This window comes from Merops nubicus, unplaced genomic scaffold (genome assembly GCF_000691845.1).
Source record: "Merops nubicus isolate BGI_N331 unplaced genomic scaffold, ASM69184v1 scaffold43642, whole genome shotgun sequence".
Taxonomy (NCBI): domain Eukaryota; kingdom Metazoa; phylum Chordata; class Aves; order Coraciiformes; family Meropidae; genus Merops; species Merops nubicus.
Genome location: NW_008592396.1, coordinates 2,972 through 29,851, shown reverse-complemented (window position 1 = coordinate 29,851; position 26,880 = coordinate 2,972). Strand labels below are relative to the sequence as shown.

Genomic DNA, 26,880 nt, shown 5'->3' with positions numbered 1-26,880 from the left:
AATAAGCTGACATAGCCACAACCAACTGTCCATAGCCTTGTCTAGAATGGCTTTAAACAAAAAATATAAAGAGCCATGGACAGTCTCCTTACCCCTGTCCAGAATTTGATGTAAACAACATCCATAGAAACTGGGATTGTTAAGAAAGTTTATCCATATATCTGGATAGCAATAAAAAGCGTTTCCTAGGAAACTGTAAAATCCTGTACCAAGCAGTGTACAGCCAAGCCAAGAGGAACATTAGGTTGATTTATATTTTCAAGGTACAACTTTGCATGATTTCTTTTAGATCCTGTGATAATGTACAAGGAGAGCACATGTGAAGGTCAGGGCTGGTTTTTTGTGTGTTCGTTTGTTCGCTTGCTTGCTTCTGTGAAACGTCTCGTGTAACTCATTGGTCTGGGTTTTCATTTCAGTTCTCGTTTGCAATAACAGGGCATTACCACTCCCTGTGTCTGTCCTTCCTGTTCATGCCAAGGCTGCATCAGTAATTTCCTTCTGCTGCCAAAGAAACAACGGTTTCGTGTCTTCCCATTTCTTCAAGAACCGCTGCCAGCATGCTCAGGTTGCCGTCAGGGAAATTCTGGGCTTCCCAGAGATCCAGGATCACCCCGGTGGGACTCGATTTCGTAGCAAAATAATTTAGGTACCTGCAACAAGCCAAAAGGAAGCCCTTTTTTGAGCTGCAAGAAGGCTGCCTGAGTTTCTGCCGTTTCAACCCGTCCCCATTGCTGGTGCTCTCAGGGCGCTCATCTCCTGTGAGGTCACTCTGACCAGTGTGTAGACACACAATACCACTCACCTTCACCTTTTGCACAAACCTCCCGAGGGACTTTGCAGCTCAAGCACATGTGGGCAGCCCCACTCACCTGTCCAGTTTCAGCTTGTGGGCCAGCATCCGCCAGTCGTGGCCCCTGGTCTGGGGCGCGTCCAGGCTGCTGCACAGCTTCTGCCTGATGGGGAGTGGGATGCTGAAGGCGCTGGGCCCTACTATGGTGGTGACGGTGCCTGCTGAGTCCAGGGGAGGGTAATCAATGCCAGTAGGTTCCTGAGGTTGGAAAGAAAGGGGAAAAAAAAAAAAGAAAAAAGAAAGAGAGAGACAGCAGTTTTGTTAGTGAGTGCAGAGACTATTGTAGAAGTGTCTCCTCTGAGACTCAGTCCTTTCACTTGCATCAGAGGGGAGCAGACCTCTGTTAATCAAGCATTCGTGTTAGTCAGATGAAAATGAGAAATATTTAGAACCAACTTTGGGTACACGGCAGCTTTTTTTTTTTTGGGTGAAGACTACTATGGCTGGACAAAATTGAGCCCAGCTCAATTAATCACTTAATGGAACTAATGAAAGCTCAGGTACTTTGACACATTTCAGAGCAAACTGGCACTGGTAGGGGAGCATGGGGCTTTCCTGGCTTGGCTGGTGGGAGCCCCTTCCCAGCAGCTCCCCAAGCACCCCACCCCGCAAAGAGCCAGCACCAGGCTCATGCTGCTGACACCCCTTTGGCAGCACCTTTGCTGCCTGAAGCCTCTGACTCTGGGCAGACCTTAAGAGACGGTTAAATGTCACCCCAGGCACAAGCTGATGCTTCATTTTCATGTGGCTTTAACTGTGCTGGAGACAGATGGAGCGTGCGTGCTCAGGGGGCTGCCATCGCCCTCCTCCCCAAGGCCAGCACTGTGCTCCAAGGTGGGGGCAACAGTGTTCCAAGGGGAAAGTCACAGTAAGATGGCCCCACTGAGAAAAACAAACAATTGGCTCATCTGTGCAGGGATTTTGTCTCTTCCTTGGCTTGGGAGGATCTAGTACTGACAGTGGAAAGAGGGAGTCAGTAGCTGGCAGGACAAGGGCAGCTGGGAAATTTGGATGGTTGGGTTTGCTTAGGAACAAGGAGGTGCTACGGGGCATTTGAAAGCCCTGTCAAACCCCATGTATGGCATCAGGCCGCCCAGCCATGCAGCAGGGACCTGTCACCCAGGCGCAGCACTTCTCACCTCCAGCTCCCAAAGCACAGGTTGCAAAAAGCAGGAAGCAGGGCTGGGACTGCTCCTGTGTCTTCCACCCGACTCCTCAACTGCTGTCCTTTGCAGCACGACAGGCCTGAAGCTGGGCGGGCAGAAACGAGTGAGCAGCTTCAGCTCCACCTCTGCCCAGGTCACAGCCCTGGGCAGCCAGAAACACCCATGCAAAAAGACTTGTCACTAAATGTCAAGGGCTTTTCTCCTCTGTGAGCTGTCTTCTTGTTTTGTGTCAAGCTGGCTGCTGGGAAAGCCCTGTAAAACCTGAAACTGTCTGAAGCCCAGGTAATGGCTGGCTTAAGCTGCCATCAGAAATCCCTCAGGAGGCTTGTTGGAGATGCTCACAGTCACGCATAGTGTTTGGTTCACACACACCCTCCACCCCACAGCCCAAACTGTATGCAGGAATGTAATGGGGAGAGGCAGTATCCAAGAGCAAACAGCAGAATTAAACTGCTTTTGCCTCTGCTATTTTATTCACATCTGTTAATTCTATTCCACTCTATAAATGTTTTTTTTTTTTCACTTTTTTCTTTTTCTTTTTAAGAAATGGTACTTGCACTCAGTGAAATTTCTAACCAAAGAGGGTTTATGCCACACTGTAATGTCCTCAATGAACACGCCCAAAGCAGTGCCAAATGTGCCATAGAATCATAGAATCCTTTAGGTTGGAAGGGACCTCCAAGTTCATCAAGTCCAACCATTGAGCCATTAGGGCTCTGAAGTCCTCTGCTAAAACAGATCAGAATCTGTCAGGGTTGGAAGGGACCACAAGGGTCACCCAGTTCCAACCCCTCTGCCATGAGCAGGGACACCTCCCACTAGACCAGGCTGCCCAGAGCCTCATCCAGCCTGGCCTTAAAGACCCCCAGGGATGGGGCCTCAACCACCTCCCTGGGCAACCCATTCCAGGGTCTCACCACTCTCATGGGGAAGAACTTCTTCCCTACAAAGGCACCAAGACCCTGCATTGCAGACCAGCTGCCCCAGCCCCAATGCTCCAGAAAATGAGCTACTGTCCCCTAACTGCCTGGCAGCTGCCCGGGAGCTGCCAAAATGACTGGCATGCCCCTGCTGCTGCCTGCAGGCTCCCCCACACCGGAAGGTCAGAAGGTGCTGTAGGATGGGGGCTGGTGGCACTGCAGGTGGACAACCTTCCCGTTTTTATTCTGGGCTAAGGGATGCAAGTGACACACTGAGTCAGCCCTGCCCCAGCTCTGGAGGTGACCTGCTGGCCCAGGTGTGGCAGGATGGCTGCAGAGGGAGCCCAGGGATCCATGGCAGTGCTCTGGGGCTCTTTTGGGGGCACACCAACAGCGTAAGATAAGGGGCCTTCAAAAACAAATGGTGGGAGACCTTTATCTCAATCTTCCTCTTTCCTTCACAAATTTGACTGTTTTGGCACTCATTGCGTTTGTATTTTTGAAGTCCCAGAGGAAGACATGGTATAAAGCCACAATAAGACAGTTTAATCTGCAGAAGTTTTACATCCTTTACGAGCTGCAAAAAAGAAAGCCTATAAAGGGAGGATGGAGGAAACTGTGTTACTATATTTTTACCACGGAGAGACAGAGGCAGAGAGGCAGATCTAGCAACAAAGAAAGGTGCCAGAATGGTCCTGCAGTGCCTAACCTCTAGCTGCCTGCCTCCCCCACAAGAAGGGAATAATGTGCTCAGTTTGAAATCACCAGAACCGAACCAAACCAAACCAAACACCATCTGAAAGCAGAGACCAAATCACACCCTTACATGACCCACTCACCAGAACCATGACCAAGCCCCCAGAAGAAAGCGTGAAGAACCACAGCTAAGGTTTCCTGATGCCTGGTCTGGTGCCTTTATCACAACTACCTCTTCCTCCCATGCCTCTAGAGGTAAGCACATTGATTTCCAGGTTGCTGCTACTTACACCTCCAAGCAACTTTTGCCATAAAACCAGTTGAGTTTTAGAGGCTTTTTTTCTAGTAACAAAGTTGACACAATGCTGTATGCCAGTCCTTAGCAGCCCAAGGTCCTCCTGCACCTTACATGGGTTCAGAAACATCACTACATGTCAACCAGGAGGAGCAATTTTGCAGAAGGCAGCCTTGATAGCAGCAGTACTACTCCCTCCCTCTATTCATCTGTGATGGATGGGATCACAGCACAAGACAAGAATATTACCCTGCTCCCTCTGAATCCATTACCAGGCCCTATTACACACAAGCAGCTGAAGATGATTACAGTGTATACTTGCATTTCATTAAAGTTACTCTCAGTTCTTTCTCTTCTCTGTGAGGTTAAATTAGAGATTACCTCAATGCAGCACTTATTACAGTAATTGTTTATGATACTTGTTTTACCATCTGTCTTTAATGCTGTGCAGTCCCCAGCTGAATATGTAACTTTACACCCAATAACCAAGCAGATGTTATGGGTAATGGTGCACACCGTCAGGGCCCTACAGCACAACTAACTTTTGACTGTGGTCTCCCAGACCTTCCTCAAGTCAGCCAGCAGCAACTGCTGCCTGAGAGCCTGCTCTTTGTAACCACCGAGGGAACCAGGCACAAAAGTCACCAGCATGTTCACTGAAATCACTGACACTTCACACCTGAACATGTCACTTGGTCTCAGCCCTAAGCCTGACTGCCTCAAGGAGCAAAAATTCTCCAGGTGCTATGTAGCACGAGTAAAGATGTTCCAAAACGTGATCATTTTGCTGCTGGAAAATGCCAGCCATCAAAAGAAGAACTGTGGAAGATAACAGTCAGGATTTGTAGCAGTAGTAAAATCTGAGGAGAAAAGTCTATTTCAACTAGACAACCTGATACTCTCTCCTGCACTACACGGGATCAGAGGGGAGTGGCTCAGGTAAACACACAGCAATGACATTGTCCTATCCTCCTTTCTCCTTCTCCAGGGAAATGTCAGGCATGATGGTCTTGTGGACTGCCAGGAAACAGGACAATGCAGTGCTTTGTGAGGTGCATTCTGGAGTGGTGGGCAAAGAGTTCCTCCACATCCACACAGAAAGGTGGCACTAGCAGGGAAAGCACAGCTGCCCTCCTTCCACCCTTAAAGGAGGGATGCTCCCTTCCACATGAGAGAAAATAAGGGAAAATGCACCAGAAGATATAAAGAAATGTCTTAATCCATTCCTTACGTCTATCCCAGCAGCCAGGAGGAAAATGGGAAGCACTAAACAGGTAGCAATGGGAAAGGATATAACTCTTCAGCCCTCCCATGTTCCTGCCCTCGGATAGAGAAGCGCACCGATGTCATTTACCTCAGAGATGGAGCAGTTCAGCTGGAAGATCTGTCCTTCTCCTTCAACCTGCCGCACGCAGAGTTTGCACACCAGCTCCAGGGTACTCAGGCTGAACCTTTCCAGAGTGAAGGTGCAGTGCAGGTTCCTCTGGCATCCACTCCAGATGTGATAAAAGGGAATCTCCTGCAGGAGGAAAGCAAAAAAAAGGTATTGTCAGAGAGGAATGTTGGACCAGGGCATGGATGCCATATGACCAGAGACTGTAGGCTCTACGCTACTGTCACTGCAAACAGTCCAGGGAAAAAAATGTCCATGGGACTGCAGCCTGGCACACAGTGTTTTTTAAACACCCCTGTGTGTCACAGTATTTCTTTAAGCCTCACTGCTAGGATCCACTGTGAATAGTTTGTGATGCTCACCTGATATTTAGCCAGAAGTTTGCTCTTCCAGAGAGAGTGGGCAATGTCATGAATGGACAGGCGGAGGTTGTGGGTGCTTCCCTTAAAATGCAAAGCTTTGGGCTCCTCCAAAAGCTGCCCACCCATCTGCCGCTCAAGCTGGAGGACCTCCTGCAGTATTGCAATAAAAAGAAGAAAGCAGTCAGGTTTCATCAAGACAGCACACTGGTCTTCTGAATCCTCAAGACTGACTGCTGTAGATGCTGTAACTTCTGTAATACAGGGGAAAAAATGCAGACACTGCACAGAGTTGTGCTTCCCTGTGAACCAACACTGGATCTGAGCATTAAGCCCCTCATCCCATGATACTGCAGCAGCCCAGCAGGGATGCAGGCACCCATGTCTCCTTTGGGAGACACAATGTTTTCTGACATGTCCTATAAGCAGAAAACTTAATTGCATGCTACTGTGCTGAATGCAAAGACTTTGCACATAGGCACTGTTTGACAATAGGCATGGATGCGTTTTCTCTATTGCTCATCAAACTGCACATCTGATGGTAGCTTTACTATTTGGGTTTTAGAAGCTCTTATTTCTGTAGGTCCTGCTGATATGGGACCTGTGCATACTGCTGGTCCTTAGCTTGTAGCCTCCTGGAAAACTGCTCTATGACAAAGTGATACAGGAAATAACTGATGCCTACGCTGAGACTAACCCCTCAAGTGGGATGGTATCAAAACAATGCAAGACACTGTGATAGAGCACTTTGTACATATAAATACACAGGTTCAGGGTACTAAAATTGTAAATAAAACCTAGTAAGCCAGTAAGTCCGGTCATTTTCTGCAGCTAAAAATAAATATATACCTGTAACTGATGAGTGGACCATTGCCTACAGGCAGACTAATTGTGGTCCACATGGAAGAACCAAGTACAAAAACACCTAGATGAGCCCCATTAGAAATCAACACAGACAATCTCAGTTATATTTAATTATAAGAGCCTCACGGGGCCAAAGCAAATCACGCATAGAGTGAACATGCTCAGGAAGTACACAGGAACACGAAACCAGGATGCTACCCCAGGCCAACTAAAAGAACCTCTGAATCAGCTAAGGACAAAAGAACCTACTCCTGATCATGTTCAGGATCTAGGTAGCATATAAGAAAACCTACCGCCCCAGCACCTGGCAGATCCTGAAGCTAAAATGATGTTCATTTACGAGCCATTAGAGGAAAAGAAACAAAATTGGGAAACCTTTTAGGTTAAGCTTTTGCCAATGAATCAGTTCCAGCTTCTTTCCAGTGCCCCCTAATTACCTTGTCAAGATGTCTAAAGAGCAATCAATAGTAATTATCTGATTACTATAGATCTTCATTGTGTCCAAATTACCTCCCTGGAAGGGCCAGAAGATGACTCGTGGCATCTTGTGAGCTAATTGCAGATGCCACCTCTCAGGCACGTGGGGCATGGGGACTGAACAACTGCTCCTACCTGTGCAGCATTAGCTCAGAGAGCTGCATGACTGTGGGGGAACATTGCAGTGTGATGCTGCACCATCCCACACACCAGATCTGGATGTCTACTTTTAATATCTCACTTTTGGTAACCACCCTTGGTCACTGTAGCCCCTCTACGTGCTCCAACTGGAGAACGCCAAGAAGCCCCCATGCTTCTTCAGTGCTGCTCAGCTAATTAATTCAGAATTAATTTGGAGCTGTGATTTGCAGAGCCCTTTAAGCCTGCAAGTTGGCTCTAGCTGTATGGCATTTCATTTAGAGTAGTGCTTATCCTGCTGGCTGGCACCTCTGTGTCCTCCTGAGCCAAACTCTGAGCTGCCTGTTGGTTGCCCTGTGCCGAGTTGCCTCCGGCCACTCTTGCCATCACCTCTCACCAAACCTGCGAGCTGGGACTTAAGCCCTTATGCTCTTCATAGGGGAGGGAGCTGTGTAAGACATTGCTCCATCATCAGGGGCACCAGGACAGCCACAACCTGTACTTGGAAAGTGCTTCCTCATTAAAGGGGTACAAGCAAGCAATGGTGTTCAGTCTAAGCTGTTGCCTTTCTTCATCAGAAGGAAAAATATGCATTAAAGAACCATGATCACATTCCTGTAATGCCTTTTTTTTTAATTTGTTTTGAAGGGTAGTTACTGTGAGGCATGAGGCAGGTTGGGGGACGCCACTGCAGCCTGAAATCTTTCCCTCGCCCCCGCTGTGCGAGGCTGCTCAGCCCCCACCACACTGCCACACACAGCTCACGCACCTCAGTGCCAGAGCTGTGCATGAATAAACGGATGAGAGTAAAGCAGCTGGATTTCTTTATAGTTATCATATTATTACTTTCTTTTCTTTATAGCAGACTAGTTTGGGGATATCTTTCTAAGTACAAAATCAGCCTGAAAATAGAAGCCAGTGCTCACAGTCGTTGTTACTCTCACCCTTCCCCAGAAACTGTTTTTGTGAGCATCCCATCCAGGTGGCTTGGGACCCTGCAGGGCAGGGGATGGTGCACATGTGATGAGTGCTGAGCCCACTGCTCCACAGCCCCCAGGAGCCCCACCAAGCTTCTCCCACAATAACTGAGCCCTTACTGGTGACAAGTCATTCCACCTCCCTGCTGTACTGTAGGCATTGGCTGCTCAGCAGAGAGCGTTTGCTCCCCATGAGGAGAGGGAGAAGCCTGCTGGATAAACACCACATGTGTTTTATACTGCAACTGCTCGTCTTCCCTTGGTGGCTGTTAGGACACGTTCAGCATATGGCACACTCGCTCCTAGTTGTAAATAATAACAGGACACATTCAGTCACCTATTAAAATAAACACATAATCGCCTACAAAGGCTCTTCCAAATCTCAGAAATGCCAGTGTGGGAACATCTCCTGCTGCTCTTCCCTCCCCTTGCCATGCCTTGCCTGGAGCCTCAGCCACAACACACCGAGGTGGTGCAGCTGGTGCCTTGCTTGCTGCCTGCAACTTTCCCACCCTCTCCAAATTACTTTTAACCCCAGGACTCACTGGCCTAGTCTCATCTGCACGCCTTGTCCCACAAAGCCAGTGGTAATTGCCTGGTGAATGCCTTCCTTTGGGCAATATGGCAATGTCAACGACCAGCTCCTGGCATGGCCAGGGCTTCTGCGGTGCCAGCTGCTGTGAAAGCACGTGAAAAACACCCCAATCTTTTTTTCATTCTAAATAATCACAGTTTGAGTTTATACAACACCATCTCATGGGGCTGATTTGTACACGTGGGTTCATATGTGCGGATCCATGCCCAACCGTTTCATCTATAACTAGATTACTAGGTTTGTTTTTCTTAAACCGTGTCCTTCCCCAGACCTCTAGTTTTCAGAGAAGTGTAGCTGACACATTCATAAGAGTTTGTGGCCAGCAAGTACATGTGTTTGCCCACCTGCAAACTACCAGCTAGCTGGGTCTTGAACCCTGTGGCTGGTCTTCCAGCTGTTGGGTAGATGTGCCAAAAAAAATAGAAGAAAATGAAAATGCACATACTTTTCTGTAAAAAAGAAGTAGGTACAAGTGGGATAGTGGCCACCTGACTTTACTCACTTTTCCTCACTGAATTACAAGCTGACTTTGGGGTTTACTTAAAACAGAAGCCCAAGGACTGGTCTGCCCACTTCCCCAACAGGGAAGGATGGTCCCTCCGTGTTGCTCAGCACCTCTCCTGATGCTTTCTGCTATTGCACTGAATCGGATTAACCTTAGCTCAACAAGTCCCCCCACAGTCTATTAGAAACAAACCAACAGCTCTTGAGTAACACCTAATTGGATTCCCCCAGCTTTGACTGCATTAGCTGTCTGTTGAAGGCCCCTCTGTCTCACTTATTATTACCTCAGGCCTTGATGAACCCACGGAAAATTGTATTATGCAGCACAGGCATAAAACCGTCGGGACTTTCGAAGCTTGATTGCTGTGAAAGAGCCTTTTCACTTTTTTTAAAGAGGAAAAACAAAAGCAAAACCAGACTGGGGAAAATAAATGTTTCTAAAAACCTGATAACGTGAACACACTGGCAGAGGCCAATCTCCCAGGCCCTGTACAGACTGAATCTGTACTTCATGCTGAAGTCACGATATGCCTGCTCCAATCTTTATACTTTACTGCCTTTCTCACATGCAGTGAAAGAGTATTCCCCCAGCAAAGCCTAGGCAGGCAGGCCTTGGTGTCAGGTAATACAGGGCAGGAAAACAGTGTGTGCCATCTGCAGGGATGGACATCACAGCTCTGAAAAACTCAAACATCTCCCAGCCAGTGTGTGTGGGCTTAAATCCCAGTAATTCCCATGTAGACCTGAGGGGAAAAAAAAAAAAAAAAATAAAAAAAAAGACCAGGATGACTCTTCTCAGAGTCAGCCTTTGAACTTGTTTTGCTGCAGAGGCATTTGGGAAGTTGCACTGGCTACAACTAAAGGGAAAAAAACAACACCACCTTTTAATAACCTCCATTCTTATATGTGCAGTTGGAGCTACATATTTCATGAGTGCATCTATTATAGGTGCCATCTGCATAAATACAGGTATTTATAAAGAGAAATAGCAAAGATAGTTATCTATCTGCTCATCTGTATGTACTGAGTGTGTGTTTGTGTGCATGCCAGAATTACACAGTGAGTAAGGCTCTACAGTTAGAGATAGAAACAGCTTTGGTTTATTGCAGTTATGAATTCCCAACACAGAAAGCTGCACGCAAAGAGGTGTAAAAAAGCAGTATGAAAGCAGGCAGTGATTAACAGTCCAGAAGCTTCTTTTATCATTATCAACTATTTACAAAGAAGCATTTATATGTTTCCCCATCTCTAGGGAGCTGGCACTTAACATTAAAAATACATGAATAACGAATGAAGCCGCATGTACCTTATGGCCTTTTAATAATGCAGATATCTTAGGATTCAGGATATGATACAGGTAAACAAAGGAAAAAGACTGGTGGGCAGAAAATAGTATGTGTTCCCTATGCAAAGGACAATTTATAGCGTGTGGGGGTTAAACTGCAGAACAGCAGCTTGTTCTCAAGCTCTTCCAATCAGAGAAATAACCCAGGGAGCAGAAATAGATGAAGCAGAGGGTCTAGTCACTGCTATGACTGCAGTTGTGTGAGAGCTGGAGAGGTAGAAGGAAAGCAGGCAAGAGAGCAACAATCACCTTAAGGGCATCCTGTGTGTCATCGAGGCAGTAGACCCGGATGCTGTACTCCAGAGAAGAGCAGGACAGTGGTCCAAAGATGGCCAGTTTGAGACGTTTGGCTGCTGCTTTGGTGATTGACTGTCCCACCAAGGCATACGTGCTGAGAGTTTCTGTCAAGATATGGCAGGCCTCTGGGTCCAGCTGGATATAGCATGGAGTGGTGAAGTTCTCCTCCCCGACCACCACCACATCCTAAGAGAGAAAGAGGCCAAATTAGAGCTCCTGACCCTCAGAGCTGCTCTCCTTAGAGACAGCAATGCCCTTTTCAAGCCTGGATAATGCACAACGTCCTTGCTGTTTGCACCTTAGATTAACCAAGATTTTAAATTCCTAATTCTGGCTTTTCTCCTGCGCAGGCACAGGGAGGGGATGTTTTCTCTGGGGTGCTGGTGGTGATGATGGTAGTAGAAACCTCCTCCTGTCTTCACTCCCCTAAGACTTGTAACTCTTCCCTCTGGGCCCTACAGCAGCTTTTAAAGCCCTGGGCAGTTAGGCAAATGATAAAAGTATCACTGATCATTTATTGAAAAATAAGATATTGCAGAACTAATCATTCAGTGACCATGAATTAACATCAGCAGTGCTAAATAAATAACCACCCTTCATTTCCTAAGCATCACAATAAAGAGTTACAAAAACTCAAGGAAGGGAAGTAACCTCTACAGTGGCCGAATGCCACATCTACATGAAATATCACCTGCTGCTTCGTTGGAATAATCCTCTGTGACGAGACTGCAGTGTGAAGAAAAAACATACATACAGCTCAAATGGAGACAACCTCCCCACCCTGCACGTAAAGGAAAACAGCTCCCCTGCTAATTTCTCCATTCAACCCTGCATGTAATATCCTGCACGCAACACGAGGTGCTTTGAATGGCTTTGAGAGGGAGCAGAAGCGAAAAGGCAGCGGCGGGTGACGGCCGTCTCTTGCAAAGCCACCACACCAGATGATGCTCGGCACAACTCATCTGCTTCATCCCTGCTGCCTGCAGCTCTGCAGCACAACGTACACATCTGGCAGCCGAGCAGCGTGGGCTCAGCTGAAATCTGGCATTAAGCTTGGGCCTCCTAGTCTCAAGAAAGGCAAAGGTGCTGTGTTTGCAGGGGTGGCATGATCCTTCTGGAGGGCAAGGTGGTGCAGTGCTGACTGCAACCCCCGCTACGGCCACGCCAGCAGCTGGCTCTGTCGGGAGCTGGTGGCCCAAAGTGATGTTGCAGGGGTGTGCATGGATGCCCAGAGGGGTGTCTGTGCTGCTGCAGGGCTCAGCTTGGAGGAGCTGCTCCAGCACTGAGAGGAGGAAGAAGACTGCTGTGCGACGGCCAGGGACCCTGTGGCTGTGCTGGCACTGGGTTGTGTACATGGCTGGTGGAGCAACCGCTCTGACAAGGGCAGGGGGAGGAGAGGGGAGAAAATGAAGAGGTGCCAGTAACACACAGACACAAATATGGAACATATGTGTGGTGCCAAGAGTCAGGCCGGTGGGGTGCAGATTAGTTGGCGAGACAGAGCCATGTTCACCGCAGGCTCCCTCCCAGTGTGAGGAGGAGCCGGTGCCACAGGCAGGGGGACAAACACAGGAGCCTTTTGAAGGCAATGCTGGGCACTGTGCTCTTGCTGCTGTCAGCCCAACTGCCTCTAAAGCCACCCTGACTTTATTAAGCCTACTGGTAGGAATAAGTGCCCTTGCCAAGTTAATTATGTGAGACCAAACTGGTGGCAGCAGGTACCCAGCATCGCAGGGCTGGAGAGGAGGGCTCTGCCAGGGTGGCCCAGCCTTGCCGAAAGCTTTGCTTTATGCTCCAGTTACAGTGGAAGATCCTTCTGTCACCCTACCCCAGGACATCCTCCTGCTGCACTTCTGGCAAGGAACCACCCCAGGCTCCCACCAAGCCTGCACTGCCCAGCAATGCTTGTGCAGCTCCCCTGAGTTCACAGGGTGCAGCGTTGGATCCTAGCTGCATGAACTGAATCAAAGTGGTGCTCCACTAACATCTTAGGAGGGAAAAAAAAAAAGGAAAGAGAAGGCCTATACATTTTGTTAAGCTGGAGGAAGTCTTGGTGCTGAAGCAGATCATTTGCAGCATTATTTTCACTTTTTTGAAGATAGGTTATAAACCAGGAGAGTGAAAACTATTATGTAAAAAACATTTTCTCATTTCTAGTGTCAAGTCAGAAATTATTTTCAGCCATTGTTTTTTATTCTGCCTTTCCTCTTTTGTCTGTCCTCCTGAATTCAGCATGATATCCTGCCACAACCAAAAGGTCAAGTGCCAAACTCCTACAAGGAAGGCTATCTCATGGAAAATATCTGGAACTAGGAGGCACCAAACTGCCTCCAGACAGCACCTTTGCATGGGCACTGGGCAGCTCTGGTGCTGAAGGGTATTCCTGCCTGCCCACAGTAGCCATGCATCTCACACGGAAAACTCAAAATACAGGCACCCTAGTTTGGAAAGGCAGCTGAAGGACTAGCAGAGAGCCCTGCACACAGGCAGCACAAAGGCTGGAGCTCTGGAGACTCACCTCCCATGGTCCCTGGGCAGCCTGGTGCTTCAGCTGGATCTGCCAGTCCTCTGTGTTTGGTTCTGCGCAGTGGTGCATGGTTAAAATGACAGGCCGGGTTAGCAGGGCTCCTGGAGGGCCACAGCTCACCACTGGTGTCAGCAGGGTTTGGCTGTCTTCTACAGGTGGCCTGACAAGGGGACAAAAAGATGTTAAAGTGAGTTGAAAAAGGCAAAAAGGTACATTCTGTTAGGGAAACACAAAACATCCTTCTCTTAAAATAAAAAGATTGTGCAAACGAAAAAAATGAGTTGTTTTTTTTTTCTAACCCAAATCCCAAAATGTTGTGGCTTTTTTTTCCCCAACTATCATTTATTTGCCAAAATGCAGGCTTAGGTGGCAGCAAATTATACACCACATTTGCTGAGCACCCTCCACTCTGAAGGATCTTTGCAGATGGCACACAGAGGCTTCATTTCACCCCGAAATGTGGTCATCGCTGCATTTGGCAGTCATGTAGCAGCACACAAAAATGAACACTGGCTCTTGTAAACACAATGTATGAGAATTATTTACTGTCTGGGCAGACAAAATTGAAGAACCAAGAAAGAGAATAAATAATGAGCACATCTGAAACCTTTTAAGTGGCATGTCTGAGACTTGTAGTTTGAGTTCAGAGTCAGCACCAAGCCCTCTGATACTCCATTTTACTTAAAAGACATTTAGATCTACCAGAACAGTTACTATAAATGTGGGGAGCAGGTGGCACCAGTGTTGGGGGAGAAATGGCAAAGGAATGGCAAGAAATAGTGCAGAGAGAAAAAAACACTCACAAACCCTGAGATTTCTGGTGATAACCTGGAACTGTTCAGTTAAAAACACGGGCATTGTCCAGTGCCCTTGCTGCCAGTCTCTAGGAATGAGTTTTATGGTAAATCATATAAACATTGAGGATACACAGCATACACTCTGTGTGCGTGTGTGCACACACACGTTCATGTGTAAACCAGCCCAGACCAACTGCTGAGGAGCTTAAAAACAGAGGAAGCATGAGTGACTTTAACTATCCCGACATCTGGTGTATGGCAAATACAGCTGAATGTGCCTCATCAACTGCCTCCCTAAATAATACAGAGGACAAATTCATGATCCAGAAACCAGTAAGTGGGAGATTAAAAGTGTTCAATGTGATCTGCGCTTAAACTCCAGATCTGCCCACAGGACCTTCCATCTTCTGTTCCAGCTAAGGGTTCAATCTCTTATTGCATATACAAATACTTGTATTTACATCTGTATTGGCCTTAGTGGAATTAGTTGAGACAACATTAAATACTGATTATTTCTGCAAGTCTTTGCCTTTACCAAAAGAAAGAGCCAAAAAACTAGCTGTAATCTCAGATAACATTTTCAAGAAAGGAAATCAGGACAGAAGCTATTTTGATATCAAATTTATTGCACCCATCCAGGCTATTGCAGAGATATGTCCACAGGCATATCCTAAATTTGTATTCCTCAATTCTTGAATATTCCATTAAACTCACAGAAAATGAAAGACAAACTGTTGAGAAATACTTTTTCCAAGTGGGACAAAGGCACTTTTGAAAAATACCTCTTGTTGCTACAAATGTTGTGGGAAGTTTTAATAACATTTGAGGTAAAAAGAAAAAAAAAGGCCCAGCATGGAAAAATTTTAATCTATGCAAATCAGTAAATCCAGATGATATGCATCTGTGGAAATTAACGATGAGTTTACTAAATGACTTAACAATTGTTTCTGAAAAGCCATGGACTGGAAACAAACAGCTGCAATATAGCTGCCTGTCAAAAAAAGATGTAAAGTATAACAATCTGGACAGTTATGGTCTATTATGCTGGTTATTTTAGCCTAACAAACAGCACAAAAAAGAAATTAAACACTAACAGATCTAGCTCCTCTTGCACACTGTAGGGAGCTCTGGAGTCAGATTAAGAAGATCAGGGATCACTCTCTTGCAAGATTGAAATGAATAAATCATTGGGCATTTTTTTGAATAAAATGTTCACCCCTTTTCAGACTCATTTAACTTTTTTTTTTTCATAAGAAGCAACAAGAAGCTTAAAAAACACTCATGGTGTGGCAGTTGTTTTTAATTCTCATCTACTTTATGCAGTAATTTCAAAAACCATGATATTTTATGAGAAAACAAAAGATCTCACAAAATTACAGTATTTGTCTGCAAAGCTACAGATATGACAAACTATAGACTTAATCATCTGGTTAACCTAACTTCATTTGAAAGACTATTGACCTGTGAAGAAGGAAGGAAAAAAGTACAAGTTATCATAGTTTTTTGAACTGAATTACAAAACCAGTAGTCAAAAAGAATATGGGAGAGAATATATCACAATTGCCATAAAAAAAAATCCATACAGTACTTTTTAGGTCAAAAATGAGTTAAAATTGACAGAAATCTGAGCACTGATGCATGTGGTTAAAAAATGTCAAAAGGTCGTTAAAATAATACCATACTGATAAATCATACAGCCTAAAGCTGTCTCAAAGTAAAATTAAGTTTAGTCGCTGCTCCGTGACAAAATTTTGTTAGCTGTTACATTTTAAGACTCTGATGGAGGGCATGATTCTGCACCACAACATTTTATATACCATTAGCACAAATATAAAATATGATGCAGAACACGAAGTTGGGAGGTGCTGCAGACTGCATGGTCAGCAAGCAAGATGGGAAGTGGATAAAAGCATACAAAAGACACACAAAAAATAGCAAGGCTTAGTATTTTTTTCCCCAGTTTGATAAGCAGCATCTTTATCACCAGACTTACAAGATTTATTGCCAGGTGGATGAGACCTGACCTGCGTATTTACAATAGAGGACACTGATGAGTGAAGAGAAGAAAATTGGGCCCGTTGCAGAGGTGTTTGACTTTGCAGTCCCAAATGACCAACCAGATACGCATCCGAGTCTGGCACCCCAAAGTTATTGAACACTGCCAGAGATGGTAAAAATATGCACAGGAAATAAAATGCTCTTAACTGTATAGCAGCCTACGCTGTTGGAGCAAAACAAGTTCCAAACATAGTTATTTAGTAGCAAAGAAAGCAATAAAAGTGAAAAATATCTCAAGCAAGCTTACTGCAACACAGCAGGTGTCAACTTGTAATGTGACACAGCAGCAAAAAGGCGAATCTGATTTCTAGGGCAGTATAGGACAAGGGATGTCAGAGCACGCTGAGGTGATATTCCCTTCACTAGCCAGCTCTAACGTCACTACAGGTAACAGGTTGTTTAGGGACCACAGCAAGATCTCGGAAATAAACACCTGAAACCCGGAGGAATAAAGCTAAACCCTGCAATGGCACATATGGCAGAGAGGTACCCTATCATAACTGACAGGAAAAGGGAACAAAAATCTCTTGACAGATCTTTTCTTATTTCTCACTGTTTCCAATTTCCATTTTAAAACAAAAGGATTATGCCTTACTATAGCTAATGAGAACAGAAACAGATGCAGTAGACATGATATATTATACAAGAGATATTAATCTTTCTGCTTCAAGGCACAAACCCAACACTAATTGATGGAATTAGTAAACAAGAAATTCCCCTGAAGACAAGTTATTGTGTAGTCATTCATTACGAGCAATTTTCTTCCTTCTCCTGGAGCAGGTGATGCAAAGACAGGATCCTGGTGTAGACGAGCCCCTGTTGTGATCGAGTATTGCAATTTCTGTGTTATAGATCCAGGAGATCCAGCACAAACACAGACACAGGGGAGCATACAGAGCAAGGGAGATACCTCCTCTGAAGCAGAGGGATTTATAAGCAGACCTCTTCAAAACTGTGGGCCAGAACCTAGTATAGGTTGTTATCTAAAAAAGAACCCAAACCCTGCAAAACACCATATGGGCTTCACTTTAGGCTGGCAGCAGTTTTGGGACAATTTACTAGATGAGACTGGGCATTCAGCTATATGACCCCAAAATCACTTGACTGCAGGCGACAAGAGATGTTTTTGCTTTACCAAGATCTGACTGAGACAGAAATTCAATCTCTTGTTTAGCATTGCTATTAAAAGACATGAACACTAACTGAAAGGTCTTCAGATATTTTTAGCTGTTGCCCTATCCTGCACTGCCTATCAAGAACAGTCAACTTTTATTTAAAAGCAAACAAACTTCTATTCACTGTAACTGGTCCCTTCACAATCAAATTTGTGCTTTTAATGGGATTACTCATTCAAAACCATCTCCCTGTAATAAGCCAGACCACATTCATTAAGGTAGCTGTCAGACAGCAGATGTGAGCACAACTAGAGAAATATCTGCTCCTCAGTGGGCCTACACTGTACTCCCTGGCACCATGCATAGCTGTTACAGGCAATCACAGCAGCTCTGGAAGCACAGGACAGAGCAGGGAGAGAGGAATGGCTAACTCTAGCAACAGATGGCAACTCTTCTATACAGCTTAGCCAGAAGTCAGAGGGAAGATATTTTCTCTCTCCTTTCATTGCTGTGGCTTTATTTTTAATACTCGCTCCTTCTTATGTTTCAAACTTAATATTCTTGACTGACTCTGGTTCTTCTTCAAGTCTATCTTTAGAACAAAAAGGTTTCCTCCCCTTTTGCTTATGCTCTGGTCTTTTTTATTTTGAATTTTTCAATTACAGTGACTGGCACTTCATGACATTGTCTTCTGGAGTTGCAAAGTAATTTTGTTTATGCAAGTGAGATACAGAAGGAAGGCAGAGAAAAGAGATGCAGGAAAGTTCAATTTCTTTTATTTCACATCACTAAGCTTAGAGTCTACTGGTGAAAAAAGACAACATTGCTCCTTGGATCAAACTCATTGATCAGCTGCGTGACTTTAATATAAAGTCTACACATACACTAGGAAGCCACTGATCCAAAGCCTGACAAGGCTCAACTGGCCCTTCTCTCTTTTAAGGTAGCTAATTTGGAAGTGTGTATTCCATCAAGAATTTCAGGACCGCTGCTTGCTCCGTTCTTCAGGGCTGTCACATTTCATGGGCATGGTGACATCCACTCTACTTGCATCATCTCCTGTGTGACATCTCTGTGTGACAGATACAGGAATGTCCTTCACTCTGCTGTATTTTAGCGCAGTTCTTGCCTCCAATTAGAGCATGCAAGAGTAGCTCCACCTAAAGCTGTGCAAGCTCAGCAGGGGTTCACGCAGGAACACGGGAACTGCCATACAAGATCAAACCAGTGGTCCATCAAGACCCAGACCCTGTCTTGCACTGACCAGTGCCAGATGTTTCCAAAGGAAGCACACAGCTCTTCTAATTTAGCTCACAGCTAAATTTGTTTTTTAACCCGAGGCATTCAAGAAAATCCTGAAGGTTGGAAGTTTATACCCATGCTACTTAATCCTTAGTCATGTAAGACCTATGCTCTCAGAGATGCTCATGGGAACAGGCTCTTGCCAGGTACTTGTCACAGCAACGAGTTTATTTTATAATTGGAATCACAACTCAAGAAGGGACCTCTTCTTGTAAATGTCAAAGTCATTGATACTTTCCCAGTCTAAGGGAGAGAGCATCTGATCAACAATGAAAAAGCCAATGAGCTTCAAGACAGAAACCTGTCTAACAGCTGTGAAGTGTTCTTATGGGTTTGCCATTATATATATATATATATCTCTGTTATATATATATGTACACACATATATGTAAATAGATACCCTTTTCCCCACTGCAGCCACTTCATAAAGCATATGGACCTTTCCATGAAGTCAACACACCAGCCAGGGATCAGAGCCTGGTAGCCGCTTGCCATCCATCCTGCCCCGAGTGACAGCAGACTGAGAATGGTGCAGGAGCAGGAAAAGCAGCTTGCTGGAGAACTGGTCTAGGAGAAGAGAAAACCCACCATGCCACAAGCACACTAACACACTTAGAGAAAACAATGCCCTCCAGGTGATGTTTACTGCAAGCCATAAGAACCCCAATTCACTGCAGAAGTATAATGCTTTTAGAGTGACCCTCCTACTCTCACATGCTTTGATGGATATGAAACAGAATAAACAAGATGTCTTGGAAAGCTCTCCTAACCAATCTGCAAGACAACACGGTATTACTGGGTTATAAAGGCTCTCAAATTTCTGTACTACAGGCTTCAGAGATGAACTGGGGAAATGTATTAGGCAAACAAATGAAGAAAAAAAAGGGGAAATTGCAGGACTCTGAGGGATAACAGATTTCCTACTTCAGCTTCACCGTTCAGAATTTGTTTCATATTTCTACGAACAAAGTGTGAGCTAAATCTTAAAGCTGTGGGAGCTATGTGAGCTGTAATGGTGAGCATCTCTGTTGTTACACTGGTTCTGTTTAGGGTAGCACCATGGGGACCACATTCTCACCTTAGTGGGGTTGTATATCAAGCAAAAGAGCCTGCCTTCATTTTTGATTATAACATCCCATTACCTAGTTTCCTATATGTGCCCTTCCAAATGACATCAACACGCGCAACAGGACTTTTCAACCCACACACATTTACACAGTGCTCATGAAAATAAATCAGGGTTTATTGAACACACTCCAGTTAGTGCTTGGCCACAAAAGCAAATGTCTGCAGATAGTCCTTACTGTGGACTATCACTCTCTGCTGGAGTGCTGTAAGAGTGCAGCAGCGAATCTAAAAAATAATTATGCTGCACACTAACTTGTGGTACCCTTATGACTCCAATTACATGAAGCAACATCTGTGGCTCATTCAGTCAGGAAAAAAGAGGCTTTGACCAAGCTGCAGCTCTGCTACAGCAAGTGAAGTGTCTGGTAACACAGGCCTACAGCGGGAGACCATTACAGCTGGGTGCCACCCAGCCCTTTCTGCTCCTGGGCACATAGGGAAAGGGAGTAGGTAACAGAGAAGGACATTATAGTCTGCAGTATTTAGGTCCTCTTTAGTGACTGTTCAGTTCCAAATGATCTAGACAAAACCCAAGAAGGTCCATCTTAAATCTCCTAGAACTGGTTGGTTTCCATGAACATGATGAGCCTGGCATGCTGGAGCAGGGCTGAAAAGCTGCCATAAATCAAAGAAGCAGCTGGGGTCTGTGCACCCAGGAATCCACCACCACCACAGTGGGCTGAGCCCTGCTGTCCCATGGGTCAAGGAAGGGGAAGTAATCTCTTCCCAAAGTCTGCACTGCAAGTGAGGATTCACACCTTTCAGTTCACTTCTGGGAGTGTACTTCAGCACACTTGCTCAGTTTGGCAGAGCACAGCTCCACACACACGTTCCCCACTCCAGGTTAACCCAGCCTGCTATCCCCTGTGTGACCTGCTGAGGAACAGCTACCACAAAGCACGCACAGGAGGCTTTATGATCCTTGAAGAAAATAAATCAGACTAGCGTGTGACATTGGTTGTTCACAGCTGCATGAATAAGGAAACAGGGATTCCCTCCATAACTGGCTGGAAAGAAAATAATTGCACATATAGCTCCTCCTAGGAATGAATAGTTTTAAAGTGGTTTTCTTTCCTTTTTTTTTTTTTTTTTCTTTTTCTATTTTTTAAGAATTAGATATTTTTAAAAGTGATATTTGGAGGCAGAGTTGAATAATAGGGGATGTCCTCTGATTATTTTTTTCCCCCTCTGCGGGAAACAGTCCTTTTTCAATGCTGTTTGTAAATGTCTTTAAAACACAGCCAAAAATAATAGGAATACAATCAATACTAGCTATGAACATAAAGACTTCTGTAGCTGCAATTAGCCATTTTCAAAGAGCAGGCCATGAATAATGTATGCAAAAGGGTGGAAGGAGGGGTTACTTATTTCTTCTTTAAGCAGATTATTTTAGCATGTGTGAAAGACTACCCAGCTAAAGAATAGTGTTCAATATCATGCAGTGTATAAACAGCTGTGGCTTAGCACATAATAAAAGCCATTAAGGGGCTGAGCCAAAAAATGTATCTAGCTATGAGAAGGGGAAAGAGGCAAAGTACCATGTAATGATTGCTTAGATTCACATTTACCATTCAGCCTTTGTGCTCAAGTCCATTCTGCAGACTAAGATCTCACCTTTCCCTTCATTAGGTTTTCCTAAACTGCTTCAAATGGTATCTTGGCCTTTTTGGAAACTTTTTTTTATGCCAAGGCTGCCGGAGCACTCGTTAGACATTACGATATAGAATATGAATTTGGCACACATGCAGGTAACAGGTGAGAACAAGAGTCATCCCAACACTGGCTCTGGGTGGCTGTCACTATGGAGTGCCTGCTGCTAAGCAGGACAACTACTTGCTTACTTCCACCTTGGAGCAAGGAGGGATGGAGGGCATCAAAAGCTTTAGCTCCATCCTTTTCACTGCATGGACCATCCAAGCCACTGAAGGGTGAAATAAAAACTTATCTTCATTATAACAGGAGAAGAGGCTCTCCAAGCCAGGTGCTCAGGCACCCATCCCTCTGCTGACCCAGTTTGTCACCTTGCTCCTCCACTCCCTTGTCCTTTACAGCAGGGGTCGTTATTAAAAGTTTACCTCACACTTTCTGTGCTGCACCAAACTCACGCTGGCCCATTTTCCTTGCTTCTGGCCACAATTCAGCAACCCCCCAGCCCAAGGGCTTGCTGCAGAGTGCAACTCTTGGTTAGAAAAGCAAAAGTCTGAGCTGGTTCTGTGGCAAAGTTTATCCTTGGCTTTGCAAGCGTTTACCTCCAAGTCATAAAAGAGCTTCAACATAGCAGGCTTTGCATAAGCATATTACCACAGGTATTTAGTTATTACATTCTTCCCCTCTGTTAATGCACAAGCAAATAAAAGCAGTCTTTTACCTCATGTTCTCCTTCCTGTGAACTGTCACATACATTTCATAGACTCTCCCTTGTGGAACAGCCCCTGCTGGGATCAGCAGGCTTACTCCTGCAGAACAGAAGAGACACAAAAGATAAAATAAAGAAAAAAGAGGCGAGTGGGCCCACAGAGTGACAGGAGGGGCAGAAGATAAAGTCAGTGATGCCAGATTTTCACCCAGTCTCACCAGCAAACTCTACATGACCTCAGCTACCCAGGAGAAAAAGCATTTACTGTAACCTGGGTGACTTGGGCGGTCAGCAAGCCTGTTTTTACTTCTCTTATGCATCAGCACTGAAACATGGGAGTGGAAAAGAGGATTTTGTTCCATTCTCTACTATTTTATTTAAAGAGCAGACAGATGGTTACGCTGCTGCTTACCTTGTAAAATGATGGAAAAACTAACAACTCCAAGTAAAATTTCCAACAGCTGTAACGGGACATCTCTCCCTAGGCAATTCTTACTTAATTAAATTAAAGTAAGAAAAGCAGTGGAGCACTGTCCCAGGAAGCAACAAGAACTAGTTGTTTCCTGAAAGATGTCTTCTGTGACTGGCATCCTGTCTTTTCATGCATTCAGCTTCTAATTAGGCTACCAGGGAGACAAAATTTGGCTTCTCCGTATTTTGAATGTGCCTAGTCCCTATAAAATGGCTCAAAATTCAGGTATCCAATCTTGACAAATATGTGGGCTCTTTTCAGTGGTGATCAGTTGCATCCTTGATTACAAGCCACTGTTCATACATTATTGCCATTTCAGAAATGTCCTGTCATTACATGACAAACACAGCACACGAATGACCTATCTCACTCTGCTGGATATGCCTCTGTCAAGCCAACTGCCTTTGCAGGCGCCGATCAGCTGCGAATCAGCAGCAAGGATTGAAACACAGTTGTTACTACACAGGTGAAAACAAACCTCCAGACAGATTATTTACCTACATGCATATGCACAAGGGAGGCTCCAAGGCCTTGCCTCTTTAGCATCTGTGGTTTGGTTACACTGGAGACCTCCCATGTGTTGGTGTACAGGGGGTCAGCCTCACCACATGGCTTTGAAGGGGAGAGATTAGCTAGGAAAGCATTTTCCATGAACACCTTCTGATACTTCTTTCTTTACAGGCCTCTTACTCCCTCAGCTGTGCATGTTCTGGGCTTTAACAGGGCAGGTATAGCATAAATGAAGGGCTTTGATCATATGTGATATACTAGAAGGATATACATGCTTCTAGAAGCAGCATGAAGGCATACACAGTAGCAGTAGACAGATCGATATATTTTACAAAACATTTATTCTAATAATTTTGAAGGGATTACAGCAATAAATAATATCTTTTTTCCTTTACAAATTGGTATCAATATATGTGAGTTAAATGTGACTAACAGAATTTCCTGACAATGTGCACCACCATAGCATAAGAAGCCTGAATATTAATGTCTACTTCAGCTGCTACTTAGAGAAATCTGAATTCCGGAATTGTATAGCATGAAATTTCAATGTGTTCAGAAGTCAGTACCAGATTTCTTTAAGTAGTTCAGCTTTCACTTAAATTTAACACCTATTTTTACACCCTGTTGCACAGTAGCTCAAAGAGGAGAGCTACTGTTCACTTTTATCTGCTTCCTGGGCAGTGTGGGGCTGCTTCTTGGAAGGACCAAATCACCAAGGTCTAGCTGCCTAGGTATTTTGCTTTCTCCATAACATCAACAAACCAGAAAAGATCCAGCAATGGAGCAGAACACAAGAGGCAGGCATTACCTTCTTGGACAGGGCACTGTGCTGTAAAATGGACAAGAGCTGACCACCTAATGTAAAGGAGGAAGGCAGAAATGCTGTGAAACCTTGAGCTACCATGTCAGGTAGCTGTGACCTGGGATCTCACATGTGCTGTGGTCCTATCTGGACTCAGAGCTCCAGAGAAACCAGGCAAGGGGACTGTGACCACTGTAGAACCTGCTTATCCCTCACATCCAGTGTTTTATGCATTTGATCTGAATCCACTTTAGATGTTAATGTTGCTCTTCACTAGTGTGCCAAACCCCCAGGAACATCAAAGTGCCGAACTTCCTTTAAATGTCAACACTTCATTTAGGAACCAACAGCAGTACAGCTCTCCTACAAACGCTGTCTGTGAGAGCTGAGCTCTCCAGGAGCTCCCTGGAAGCTCTGAAACTTCCTCACGGTGCCAGGGTGACCTGAGGGGGCCTGGCAGACTGGCCTCCCACTGTATGAGAAAGACTGAGCAGCACTTTGCAATTCTATCAGAAGGCACTCAATGCTCAGTCTCTCTCTTTCCTAGTTCTAAAAGAAATCAACAGTACACATAATCAGAAGAGAAATTATGGAAAATACACTCTTGGGCCTTATTTTCCTTGGGTATGTAATGTGTGCATGAAAAAAGCCATCCAAAAATTATTATTCTGCTGTTCTACTTCAATACCACACAGTCTGCAATGAACTGGAAGTGGAACAAGTGATTTGTTTTTTAATTAATTTGTCCTTTTTATGTGTGATGACAAGATTGGGGCTTTCTGGCTTAGAGTTTCTTTTCCCGAACTGCATGAAAGGAAAAGGTCAAGGATGTTTAATTGCACTTCACACAGGGAAGCTCTGAAGTCCCACATCTCTCAGAAAATAGCTAAGAGCCCTGCAATATTCTGTTAAAAAGGTGGTCAGGACTTTGGGAAAAGAATACTTGAAGTACATTTGGGGGGAAAAAAACCCATCTGCTTGTTCTGAGCACGGAAAAGGCAGAGTCCCAGGAGTGACCCAGCTTTTCCCAGCATAAAAGCAATCTAACTCCACTTAAAACCACAAAACAACTGAGCCTTTAAGCCAACATAGTTAGCACTTACCTGAATTGGGAATTACAAGGTGACCTCCTAGGGAGTTGAAGGTCCCAAATGCAGTGCATGATGGGTCTGTTTGCCGAGCAAGGCTCTGGCTCTTCATGTTCAGGGTCTCATTCTCCAGCAGAGACTGTGTAATCTGTGGGGACAGCTTGGAGGAGAAGTCAGAGAGGTCATCCTGGGGGGTGACAGCACCAGAGGTGTTATAAACCTTGATCTTCAGGTTGGGGAGCGGGTCCAGGATTGGCGAATTGGTCATTGGGATTTTATCAGAGACATCATGCAAGGCATAAACAGGCCCCCTGTACATGGCTGCAGCAGAAGTGAGGTCTGGTGGTACCGCCAGGAGGTCTACATTGGAGATGAGAGGGAAGAACCGTATTACTTCTCAATTCTGATGACTTTCTTCTGGGTAACAACTTGGGCTTGCATTCTGCATGTCATACCAAAGGTTAAGATATGCAAAGTCCTTGCTCACAGATCTTCATCTCCTTCTCTATACTTCTCTCTGGCAAACTCCCTGAGCTTGTATGGAACCTTATTGTTATACAGAGTTACAGCACTTTTCTGCTCTAATGACTTTTCACTGGGATTATTTTTCCAGGCTGCACTCAGATTTCAAGTATGATATGCTTAGCTTCAGGGCAAGGTGTTTTCCTTACTCAGTAGAACTAGTTTTATTAACTAATAACACCCCCCTCCCCAAGGTGCTAAGTGACAATCACTATGCAATCTATCTAATTAGCCAAATGACAGCATTCCTTAAATAAAAGACAGAACAAGCCTATGAAGCCATTATGTCCACAACTCCCCACAGTGGGGGATTAGTACCTGCACCACACTTCTTGGAGTTTTGTTTTAAAAGTATCTATCTCCAGCAAAGAAAACAACACTTCTGCTTATCTTCCCCATGACAGCTCCTTTGTCATCTTAATTCCTACTTTGATTTATTTTTTTTAGCACTCATATTGGGAAAAAAGAGGAACTCTTCAGCCTAAATATGGGTCTTGAAAAAGCCAACACCACCTTTAGAGCATTTTTTTTTTCTGGCCAATGAAGTGTGGAAATAAAGAAATTGTTACACACCAGTGACAAAAATGCTCATTATTAAATGATGTTCTACTCCAACTTCTTTTACGTTGTCTGTTGAAAGTACAGTACTTCTTAAGCTACTATTTATGCTTGTGGAGACATGGCATAGTAAAAAAGGCTATTATTGAAACAAAGAGGAGGAATATGTGATGGAATTACTGTACTGTAATATCACTTGTGTGATGAACCCTGCCTCCACTGTTTCATCCAGTGCTTTGCCTTTGATTTAAATTTGAACTGGACCTGTATTATCACAAATGTCTCTGTGTTTCACTCTTACATTCAGGCTCTCTCCTCAGAAGTTAAATTCCTCTGCTGTATGCTCTTGGGCACATCTGAAAAATGCCAGTGTAGATTTTGAGCACTTTGACTATCAGAAATACGGATATGGACTCTCTCCCTTTTATCAAGCGTCAGCAAGCATCCAGCAAGTATCATTCATGCAGCCCAAGAGACCATAACGTTATAGCATCTTCCTGAATTGGTCAACAGGGAGTGAAATATCAACTCACCTTGCCTTGCAGCCTTGATGTTAACAGGCTGAAATCCCCCGTTTAGAGCGGAGGAGTCAATGATATCGGACTCGAAGTCACGGTGGTTCTTGCGATAGACCAAGAGGGCCACGACCACGCAGATAGCCAGGCACACGATCACTGCTATGACAATCCCCACGTAGAGAGCAACATCATCCGAGTCTGGGGCAGCTGCAGGGAGAGAGAACCTTGAAGAAATGTCCTCCTCACAGAGA

At 44.9% G+C, this 26,880-nt stretch overlaps 1 protein-coding gene across 1 annotated transcript; it reads right to left on the bottom strand.

The window, feature by feature from the left end:
• Nucleotides 1–26,880, bottom strand: UNC5C (unc-5 homolog C (C. elegans); the record flags this gene model as incomplete). The annotated part of the gene is made up of 9 exons (XM_008935123.1): nt 1–650; nt 870–1,048; nt 5,282–5,446; nt 5,683–5,832; nt 10,829–11,062; nt 13,395–13,563; nt 22,172–22,259; nt 25,047–25,391; nt 26,645–26,880. Coding segments are annotated over 9 exons (1,732 nt in total), but the record flags the coding sequence as incomplete, so codon positions are not given.